General features: G+C 38.9%; 1 protein-coding gene across 1 annotated transcript; it reads right to left on the bottom strand.

Annotated features, from left to right (window-relative positions):
• Positions 1-545: 545 nt before the first annotated feature.
• LOC308226295 (protein-glutamine gamma-glutamyltransferase E-like) lies at positions 546-11,688 on the bottom strand (the record flags this gene model as incomplete). Its single annotated transcript, XM_080627922.1, has 12 exons — positions 546-693; positions 2,582-2,715; positions 2,924-3,081; positions 4,854-5,159; positions 6,373-6,618; positions 7,098-7,201; positions 8,100-8,235; positions 8,398-8,575; positions 9,692-9,820; positions 10,316-10,434; positions 10,949-11,191; positions 11,502-11,688. Coding segments are annotated over 12 exons (2,088 nt in total), but the record flags the coding sequence as incomplete, so codon positions are not given.
• Positions 11,689-11,693: the final 5 nt, after the last annotated feature.

Raw genomic sequence — 11,693 nt, forward strand, 5'->3', positions numbered from 1 at the left:
GAGCCAAGCAATTATCTCCGTGTTTGTCAAATGGCTCTCAAATTGGGCACCACATGGATTCTTTTTGAACATTTCCTATGCTTCATTTGGTTACTGTAATTTATCAAAAAAGGAAAAATTTCCTTTTTTTCCAGGAACAACTCCTGGCTGCCTTCTAGTATCACAGTTGCAGTAAGGTGAAACACTGCTTTGAAAGTCCACCATATAAAGCTTTGAATGTGTAAAAATGAGTTTATGAATGTTTCTGCAGATACAAAAAAATTATTTCCAAAGAAAAACAGACAAATGTCAAACTAACAGTCTCTGAATAGAAGGTAAGATGCTCTTCTTATCAACATGGACACTCAGAGCGGTAAATGAAGAATCAACTGTTCCTCAGTTTATTTAAAATTACAATGTAAAAATTTGGTGATCTGATGTTCATAACTCCTTATCACAGGAAGCAAGGACTTTGTTTTGCTAATTTTCTCATTATTTTCTTATACAAGATTTCCTGTGACATTTTGTTCAGTTTATACACACACCATTAATTGTATATCTTCATGTTAGTCAATCACATTCACCATCTTAAAGGTCTTGATATCTGCAAATTTGTCACAGGAGAAATTAACAAGTAGATGTTTGCGACCCGTCTCAAAAGGGGTGAGTTTAAACTTTGTACTGGATTTCTCATTGGCTTTCACTGGCGGTACACTAAAAGTAGGAGAAAGAGAAAAAAAAAGGAAACATATAAGCTGTAAACAGGCTTATGCATCATCTTGACTTTCTTAACTATCTCCCATCTTAAGTAACTCCTATGAGTTCAGTGTAGGATGACCATGAAAAGGCCATACAGGACTTGGTTATTTGATATGTATTTAAATACTCAAACCCATGCATTAAGGTCTCTCATGAATACATGGTGCGGTGACCAAGATAAGCACACAAAGGTGGACATATTAGTATCATATGAGATAAAGCTTCATGCAGAACAGAGGATGTAAAACACATCACTGAATTATTAAAAAAAAATAATCTTACACTATTAAGAATGTTAATAGAGACTCCTGAATTAGGATAGATTATAGCATCAAGAAAACCTCAGTGCTTACATGGCAGGAAATTCTGAATGAAAATTGAGATGTTTTAAACCAGTATATTTTATAATTCTTGGAAACTCATGTTTATGGTTTTTCCAAGCAGCCTTACACTGTCATATTGTCTTGTCTTGCCTGAGGATAAAGTTCTATGTGATAAGGCAACATGAGGTTGCTAAATTCCCTCAGGACAGCTTATGAATTATGGGGCAGACCATTACTAGTTGCTCAAGCACAAATGACAATGTTAAGTTGCTCTGTGTGTTTGTGTTTATATGTGTGGGTATTGAGTTAAAATTCAGTTCATCCCAGGTATTTTTTAAAAATAACTGCCTTTGCTAGCATATGTAAAAATGTGTGTGCAATTTTGTATATGTACAAAGTGGGGGACAGTCTGAAAAATTCTGTTTCAGTTGTGAAATACTGAAGGAAAAAAAACCCAAGATACAAAATCCTCAAAGCATAAGAATAGGAACCTGGGATCTATAGTAAAAGAAACCTATTTTACTCCAGTCCTCTCATTCACTATCGCAACACCATCTAATAGTTTCTTGACTTTGTTTATTAATAGCCTAACATAATTATTTTGTAGAGTTCTGAAAGGACAGCTTGAAAATCAGTGTTCCTGTAGTTTAGTTCTTGGTTTGGATTTTTTTATTTTTTTATTAAAACCCAACCCAAACTTTAATTGCAATATTCACCATTTTCCCTATTCTCTTTCTGCTTGCCTTATGGATTTCAGCTGTGCTCAAGTTCCATACTTTAGTAAGGTAAATTCAATCATCTAAGGGATAGCTGCTGGTCGTGGTTTAGTCTGTTCTTTAAAAGCTATCCTCCTTATAGTTGTGATTTATTCTCTCTGGAATAGCTACACATGAAGTATACCTGGGGTTGCCCTTTTTAGTACCACCCTTTGAGATCACAACCTGTGTCGAAACTATCTGTGTTCATTTTTGTACACTTGTGCATCTGTTTTATATGTGTAGGTCTATCTGTTTGATGTAGCACAAATTGTTTAGAAGGCTGAACACCAGATTAGCACTTGCAGTCCATTTAATAAAGTGAAGGGGAAAAAAACCTCCTTGGTTAATATATGCTATAATTTGCGTATAGTATGGACAGAAACAGTCACATATCCTATTGTTGTTCCTATAATCAGAACACGAAGGTTCAACCCATCTGGCCTATAGTAGCATAGACAGCAAAATTTACTGCATGAGTAAGAATGTATTTTTTTCTGAAACCGTGAGTCCTGCTAGAAAGGCAGGGAAACAAGTTCTGTCCAATTACAACAGCAATTATTTGACTTCTCAAACTATGCAGGCAAAGCCTAGCTTGGATATGATGGTGCTAAGTTGTGTACTTCATTATGAGATGTTACATTGACTGGCCTCCTAGCAAGAAGAAAGTGCTGTCTCATCCCACTGTTCAGTTCCAAGTCATCCATGCCTACATTCTTGCTCATGTATCTTAAATAGCAGGAAGAAGGCATTTCTTGTACTTACTCTATCTCAAGGATTCCTCTGAGCAGGTCATTGCCTTCTACCTGCAGCACACAGTTCATCAGTTCCATATCAATAGGATTGGTAAATATCACTTCCACATCCACTTCTTTATTCACTTTTGCTTCACCAAGTACCTGTGCAAATAAAATGCTTGAGAGGCCAGGTTCTCAGTATTCTTTTCTGTCCAAGCCTTCTCAGTCATTGGAAGAGGAGGTGTTACGAGATGCTATGATGGGCCATGGCAGAATATGAGCAGAATATTTTTGGTGAAGAAAGTGCTTATAAGAGCTCATTTTCCCTTTTCTCTGACACTGTGATTAGAGCAAAGGGACAGCAATTTACCTGTAAGTCGATGGCAGGATTGTCGAGGGTGATGTCTCTTTGCACTAGCACTTGAATCCCACCTTCTACATGACATAAAGCTGTTACCTGGATCGTGTTGTCTGTAGTTAACTGCTGTTGATATTCAGTATACAATATCTTAATGGGAAGTTGTATTTCTGGAAGAAAAAGGAAAAAAAAAAGAAAGAAATTGATACACACTTTTATAAGCCCACAGAGTTTCATACCTAAAATTAGTATGTTCCTTTTATGATGTGTCTGGGACTAGGAGGGCCTTCAGCCATCACTGCCAAATTCAATTAATGCAAATCTATCTGTTTGCTATGGAGACTGAGTGTTGTTTTTTTTCAATGTAATGTTATCCCTCCTCCATTCCCTACTACCAGATTGACTGGCTTGTCTTCCTCTTAGTTGCTCTGAAAGATAAGACAGCTGAAGTTTAAGGAGTTTACCAGTGCACTCCATTTGTTATAGCACATTATCTGATAGGCCTCATCAGTTCTACTTGCTCGTGATACACTGAGGTGAATGACATCTTTACGTTTCTTTTGTCTTCCCTAGTCACTTTTTGTTATAATGTGTTTTTCTGGTAGTTTCCATGCTGTAGTTCAAATCAAGGAATACTGGATGGGAAGGGGTCTCCTCTGTCTCTGAATCCAGGCCATTTCCACATTATTGGCTATTCGTACAATAAACATCAAGTTCAGAAAAAAAGTGGAGTAGCTGTGCTGTGTGTAAACACTGTAAGCCACAAAGTACTTTCCAGCAGTAGACAGCAAATGAAAAACACCAGAAAAGATCACAAGTCACCAACGCAAAGTCCACAAATGTAAGCAAGAAAATGGGCGCAGGGTGAATTTCTTAGATTCATGCAGTAGCAAACAGATTTAACTACAAATCCTAGCAAACAGAGCATACCTCCAGAAGAGGGGAAAAAAAATCTCTTTCAATGGTCCCTGCCATCAGATCTGGGAAAAACCCTCTGTGCTGACTGTAAATTCAGCTACTGGTTTAACACAGCCTATGTGAGTACAAGACACGAGGTGCCTGCATGATGTCAGTGCCATTAGGCGTATAAACTTTGTCTTCACAGAGGGTCCAATTCCTAATGCTTTAGAGGAAGCTGATAGATCCCAACTTCAGAAATCAAATTACATATTAAAGAAATGAAATATTATTTCTGCTTCTCAATAGTGACTCAAAGCCTAAGCCTAAGATTAATACAATATACTATCAGTTCCAATTCTGTGATCTTTCAGCTCACTTTAGGGATGCTGATATATCTGTTAATCTCAAGCTCCTATCAGTAACTTAATGTCATCTTTCAACAATATTCATATCTAAGTAGAGAATTTCTTCCAAAAGGTTATCAAACTGCATCTGAAAAAAAAATAAAAATAAAAATCTGAGGTCCTTTACTCCTCAACAGTTTTTCAATAGAAACTTTCTTTTCTGTGGACCTTAGTAGGCTGTTTCAGCTGTTTCTGTTACTCACACTTTAATTCCATTCTCTAATGTGCTGATGGATAAGATTCTTGTTTCTGCTGTTTGCCATGTCCTGTTACCTTTCAGTAGGGCCCCTCATAATTGACCAGAACACATTTAGTTGGAGTTGATTTTACGCTCTTATGTTGCCCTTATTTTCTTTATGCAAACGTTGTTAAATGAAACCTCATGTTTACTCGCCATATTCTTTTCCTTTTTTTTAGATACGTTTTTCAAAATGTGAATACTACGTAAGGAAATGGTGGTGTGAAACATGCCTTTTCAATGGTTACAAGTGTGACACGATTTTTTTTCAGCCTTTTCCGCATAGAAATTTAAGATTGCAATTTGTTAGAGTTTTTTCCCTGGATTTGACCAGCTTCTAATGCCCATTTACTGATAAAATAATTTTACAACTACAATTAAGAGTGATTTGAAAAATTACCTTCCTTAGGAGGCAGAGTGGCAGATATAGAGTCCTTCCTGATCTCATGAACTGGTCTTCTAGTGTACACAGTGCTCCAAGCAGTCATATTTACATGAACAGTCTTAGCATCAGACTGTAAGTTTTCAAGAACCAGAATTAGACTGAGGTCTTTGCCAACTTCTAAAGGTCCAGCCACCTTGAACCTCCCTGAGATGTCAGGCTTTTGATCGATTTCCTGTGGCGTTGGTGCTGTAGGATCAAATTTATCCTCAAGTCCCAGCTTCTTACGGGCCTTTTTAAAAATATCTCTTTCTTTTGTAGAGCCTGTCAGAGACAACCATGAAATTTATTCATAGTGGTTAACATGCATCTCTTATTTTACATGACTGCTAGAGACAAGCCAGCAGAATGTCGCATCTGTACTTGCAGATGAACAGAGCCTCTGTTTTCTACAGCCACACTTGATTTTCTGGTACTGACATTAGTAATATCACTGCCCCTCTAATAGCTTTTTTTTTCGGTAACACAAAATCTTAAGTCAAAAGTTGCTCACTCTTCCCATTTCTCTCCCTTTATATGGTTGTAATACTTAGAAATGTACTATTAACTTGCTAATAGAGAAAAGGCCCTGATATAAGGGAAGGCTGATAGCACCATGTGGTGGGTTGATGTGGCCAGCAGCCAAACATCTCAAGCCTCTCTCACTTCCCATTGCTGCAGGATGGGGAGAAAACAAAGGAAGGTGAGAAGGCTCATAAATCAAGATAATGACAATTCAACAGGGAAAGCAAAAACTGCACATGAGCAAAGCAAAAAGAAGAATATTTTCAGTACTCCACATCCACTCCACGCTACAGAAGGCAGATGTTCAGCCACTTCCTGGAAAGCAGGGCTTCAACACATAGGATGGTTGCTTGGGAATACAAATGCCATAACCACAAAGGCCCCCACTCTTCTCTCCCCATTTCCTCCACCTCTTGCTGAGCTGCTATTGCTGAGCACTGGCATGGACTATCCCTTTGGTCAGTTTGGGTCCACTGTCTTGGCTGGGACCCCTGCCAGCCTCTTGCCCACCCTCACACTATTTACTCACTGTGGCAGCGAGGTTTGACCTGCTCTTTGACCCTTTGAAAGAGTTGCTTTTCCTGGACTAAGTGCTGATTTAGTTTAGGTTTCTTTAAGAGGCCTTTCATTCTGGTGTCAAATAACTGGGCTGTAGACTAATTTTCACAAAGCAGAGGCAGTCAGTAAACATTAGCAATAGGTAGGTGGAACAGCGAATGTTCTGCTCAGGGATACTTGGACTTCCTTTACTTAGGTCCCACAAAGCAACTCCATATCAGAAAGGGCAAGGCAGTATTTTTTTATTCTTTATCTTCTCTTCGTTTTCTGGTAGAACTTAATAAACTGAGTATAAACTTTGCTCCTACCTTTATAGTTGCCCAAAATTGCCCACTAAGAGACTCCTAGCCTCAAGATTATATGTGTTTGGGGATGAAGTAGCTACGTAACCAGAAGAACCAGTGTTTTTATTTACCTTCTTCATATTTATAATCAGTTGTGACATCCACACGATCATCTCTACCAACTGCCTTTGTGCTGATGGATTGGCCAATTACAGTAGACTTAGAGAACATTAATGTTTTCTTTCCAGTTGTGGCCTCATAATTCCAGTACATACAGTCAGCATTCACTTCTGCAAATACGAATGGGCAGTCATAGTCCAGATCCACATCTCCTTCTTTGATGGCATTCCGTGAGGCAGGACCACACTGATAGATTCCTATGGCATCAAAAAAAAAAGTTGACCTAATCAACTCTCTGACAGTAAGCAGATTACTAGACAGTTATCTATCAATGACTCCTGAATTGCTTAGTGCTGTTGTCCAATTCTAGCCCTTTCATCCATATAGACCCTCACAGCAGGCCAATCATCAGTGTATTTTGTGTTTATGCTGAAGTGACACTTGATTTATTTTATATTATCCCTTGATTTCAGTAACTCAGGATGCCTACATTGGAAATATAGGAATTGCTGCAAAAGACTGCTCCTAGAAGTCTAGTTTGTTTCTTGGCACCCACAAATAATCTGAGGCTTTTCTAATACAACAGATAAAGTATTCTTTTCTGCCACTTTCTTTCTGAGCAGGATGAGGAATTACTTTTTACAGTGGTTTTACTTTCTTTTTTTCCCCCCCTTCTCTCTGAAGATGACTGACTTTATAATTTTTCACCATTATTCTTGAAATTAAATCTGTGTACCTCCACTTTCTTCTTGGGGAGTTGCATCTAGAACTTGCCATCCACTGTATGAGGGGCCCAAATCACTGCGGGAAAACCAGCTTTCATTCCAGACATGGAAATTCCTATGTGCAAAAATGAACAAAGTAAGCTACTAGTATGTATGTCTAAATTCCTGTTGGAATGGTTCACATCTGTTAATCAGACATCTTAGTTAAATGTATTAAATGCCTTACTTTGCATAGGCTCCTATCTGAGACTGATTCCATTCTGATCCTAACTGGATTAATTGAATATTGTGGAACAGACATAAATGTTCAAGGGCAGAAAGGAAATTTATAAAATTATACAAAATGTCTTGAGCCAGTTTTTCTCTAAAAGTTCTGAGCACATGCACTTCTTTAGTTTTAGCTGGTTTACTTATAGCGCAATGCTGCAGTTATCACTTATATTTAGAATGGGTCCAGAACAAGCAGAGGAGTAAAGGCAAAAAATGCACCCATTCTTTGCTGAGTACAAGCTTGTTTGAATTTCATTGATGCTCAGTAGTGGCAATAATTATATCATTTTCACTGTTAATGATGTCACTGAAAAATAAAAAAGTCAGGGAAGCTGGTTCTGTTGAACTTTTACAGTTTTAACATGAACTTGTTTTGAAGAATAGTTCCAAACTAAGTGAAGTCCAACTGTTTGATATTTGCAGTGTAATATCACAAATTTTCAGTCATCTGTGGCATCATAACTGTTAACTTTGCCTGCTCTGGCTTCAGTTAGCTGTTGTAACTCATGTCACAATTCTGCTTAACCAAAAAAGAACACCAAGTTTTGTTGTATTATTTTGCAGTATTGCAAAATTTTGTCATATTTTCTTGCAGTATTTTTAATTAATCCATAGTGTTTGTAGTTGTTTTAAAAGCAATTTTTAAGAAGGTGACAAAGCATTTGTCATTAGAATCTGTATTCTGCACCTGAAGACTCCATAGGCATTGACAGGTCCTACCATTAAATATCATAAAGCCTTACCATATGCTGTCAGCTGACCTGTCCAGATGATTTCCAGAAGCATCGTAAAACTCATCTACACGCAGATTTCCATCTGCATCATGGGCAGAACTGAAGTTTGTAATTGTACGAGTGGGAATCCCCAGACATCTAAGCACTAAAGAGTGAATAGAAAGCCAGTCAGGAAGCAGTATTTCTGGAATATGAAGTTTCATATAACATACTAGTGTCTTGAAAGGCTTTCATGCGTGAAGTATTATCAGTGCTTCTTTTAATGGAATCTGTGCAGTGTCAGTTGTGTGCATGATATAAAACATACCTGTAGTCAATACTGCTGCAAAAACCCAACATTGTCCATATCTAACAGGCTTGAATCCTGATTTCTTCCAGCTTTGCAGGATTTCACCACTTCCAGTCCAGCTGTTTGGATTTTTCCCACCCTCATAATTTCCACTCCAGTTTCCTAGCAGCACCCCTTGGTCATCATTGGCATTCACCTATAAAAATAGTCACTAAAATTACGATGAGATAAATTAAGAGTTTACAACAAATGGAGTAGCATTCGGGGAGCAGGAAGGAGAAAAATCTCAAATGACATTTAAGTGGACAAAAGTCCACTGTTTCATGCAGCTATCTTTCAGAAGGCAGCTTATCTTTTTAAGGAAATTAAATATGTGTCCTCTCAAGAAATGAAGAGCATTTAATCACTGTTTCTGCTACTCAAATATACAGTAGCTTCAGGCAAGAAGGCAAACACCAGTTTTCAGTGAACCTTCCTGACATGAGGTGGCAACTTTACCACTGTTTGGTTGAATGGCATCATCAAAGAATATCATGCAGCTGGGCTGCATTAGGAAAAGTGTGACCAGGAGATTGACGGAAGCCATAGCCCCCTTTCATTATCCCTAGCAAGGCTGTGCCAGGAATCCTCTATCCACTTTTGGGTCTCTCAGTTCAAGGGGATGTTGAGACACTGAAGGAGGGCATGAGTCAGGGGCCCTGGAGCACAAAATCTACAAGGAGATATTGAGAGCACTCAGCTAGTTCATTCTGGTTAAGAAGGGGATAAAGAGAATGGAATAGCAGCTTACAAGTACTTGAATGGAACACACTAAATTGTCAGATTACAACTTTTCTTTGTGCTGGCAGGCTATATTACAAGAGGCAGTGGCGGGAAGTTGTAGCTTGGGAAAATCATGTTTGACATAAAAGAAAAACTTCTCACTAAGAGGGTAGTGCAGCTCTGGACCAGGCACCCAGAGAGGCTGTGAAATCCATGGCTGAGCTGATCTAGCACCACTGTAGTTCCACTTCAAATGGAAGGTTGGACTTAAGACCTCCAAGGATCTGGTCCTTTTACATACCACCCCATGTCTTATAATTTCAGTTTGACCACTGGATATCAAAGTGTAAGTGTCAGAAACACTGCAGATGACATAAATCTGGCAGGCTTAGATCAAAGGACCACCTAGGTGTTTCTTTGGCCCACATTTTTGGTGCATACAGTCAGTGGCCTAAAATTTCTGAGAACTTATATATACTTACTTTCACTTAGTTTTCTGCTACAAAGAACAGTGAGTTGGTAGCTTGGACTTTTTGAACATGTTGCTTACCATTGCACTGAGAACACGGCCCAGGTATTTGGGGTCGTTCCGGTGAGATACATCTGTGGCAGGATCCTGACGATAGTTTAAGCTTCGATCCAGCATGGAAAGGCAAATATTGAGAATATCTCCTTGAAACTATGTTAGATAGAGAAGTAAGTTAGTGTTCTGGAAGCACAGATTACTAATAATCAGGATAAATAGAGCCATGTGAGCATTTACTTTTATTTTTTTGTTTTTAATTGCTTAAGGAAGTGCTGCAGCTCAGCCAGGAGTTACCATATAAAAAGGCAGCCTGAGCAAACTGTGAAGGTTAGACCTCAAAGAGCTTTTCAAAACTTGGAATCTGTGGACTTAAGACTTAGCATTGCTACAGTACTTTATTGCCTAGCAGACACTAAGGTTTCTGCTGGCTGCTCCTCTGAGTCCTAGGTCATGTCACTGACTAGGCAATTACAAATCCTCATATTAATCAATATAACGGCTTGTCACAAGTTCTGATTTCAATACCACAGCATCCTGCTCTTCAGAGGTGTATGTGCTGAACTGGAAAAAGCAAACAAGCCGTTGCCACCCAGTTCATGTGCAAACCAGAGCACAGAACACTGTCTAGTGCTTCAATACCGCATTTACCTGGCCAAAGTTCCATCCAAAGCTGTTGATATGATTTTTATTGCCCGCAAAAATGATGCCAAACTCTTCTAGCACATATTCCTCACATTCAGCCTTGTTAGGCATGAACACATCATCACCTGAAAAAACAAAACAGTCTACAACCACAGTCTCCATTACAATGTACAACCACTCATTTTCCATCAGGAAGAACGCTTGCAGATATCCACCCTTTGCTGTTCTTGCTGTTACAAATGGATCATGTTACAAATGAAACTCAGGATGGGGAGTGTCTGAGTGCAGACAGAGGTGTAACACTTTCAAATCTGGGAGAAGATGGCAACTGGTAGATATGACTCTTCTCTTGGTTCTGCAGAGACCAGACACATTCTTCTAAACTTGTGCAGAAGTAGGAAAGCTCTGCCAAAAGCATAACTTAATCTTTTAGGACAAGAAGCTTTCTAGTAAGTACATGATATAGAGCTGGTTTTATGTACCAGAAGGTCCTAACAAACTGATAAGCCCTATTCTCACGTTATGTGGTGAATCTTCAGCCCACATATTAAAGAAGCATAGGTCAAATGGAGAAGCTGCAAATATTAATGAAGCTACAAGCAATTTAGTTCTTTCTAGGGAAATCCAACATGTTCTTACCTGAAGACCAAGGGTTAAAGAGCAAAACAAAAGTGCCAAGGATTGCTGGAGAGGAGCTGCCACTTGAAGTAGTTTGAACACTCAGTTTGTAACGTCCAATGACAGCATTAGGTGGGCTGGAAATGGAGATGCTCACAGAGTTGGAACTGGTAGACTGCAGAGTTGCACTCCAGCTCTCTGTGCTCATTGTGCTGGAGATACCAAATGTGGCCTGGGTCTTAGCCAGCTTTGAGGGTTTTGGACCTTTTGAGGAAAATAAACAACATATATTTTTTCCCCCAGCTTGCTGAAATACTGATTTAGTTGTCAACAAACTCAGAATGGATGTAACCCTCCCCTCTGATGAATTTGTGCCTTATGTTGGAAACTGAAGGAAGCTATCACTGCTAGCTGAGATAGGAGTAGTACAACAAACACCTCAAGCACTTCCATTATTATGTGAACCAGCATGTTGGCTCTGAGGAATTATCTTGCCACCTTATACTGCGTATCAGGCCAAAAAAATGTCACAAGATAGCATTACTCTTTCTGTGAAAGAAGCTGGGAGCCATACCTGTTTCTGCGATGAATGTTAAATTTTGTTCGGGCTGTCCTGTTCCATTGAAGGTGACAGTGAAGGCCTGTCCTCTCCTCACAATTAACTCTTTGCTAGAAAATTTACTTGTGTGGTGATCTCTTGCATTTTCTTTCAGGTGCCAGTTGGTACTTGGCTGCGTTGCAGCTATAAAAAGTGAGAAGAGCAAGA

This window comes from Psittacula echo (genome assembly GCF_963264785.1).
Source record: "Psittacula echo genome assembly, chromosome: 12".
Lineage (NCBI taxonomy): Eukaryota > Metazoa > Chordata > Aves > Psittaciformes > Psittacidae > Psittacula > Psittacula echo.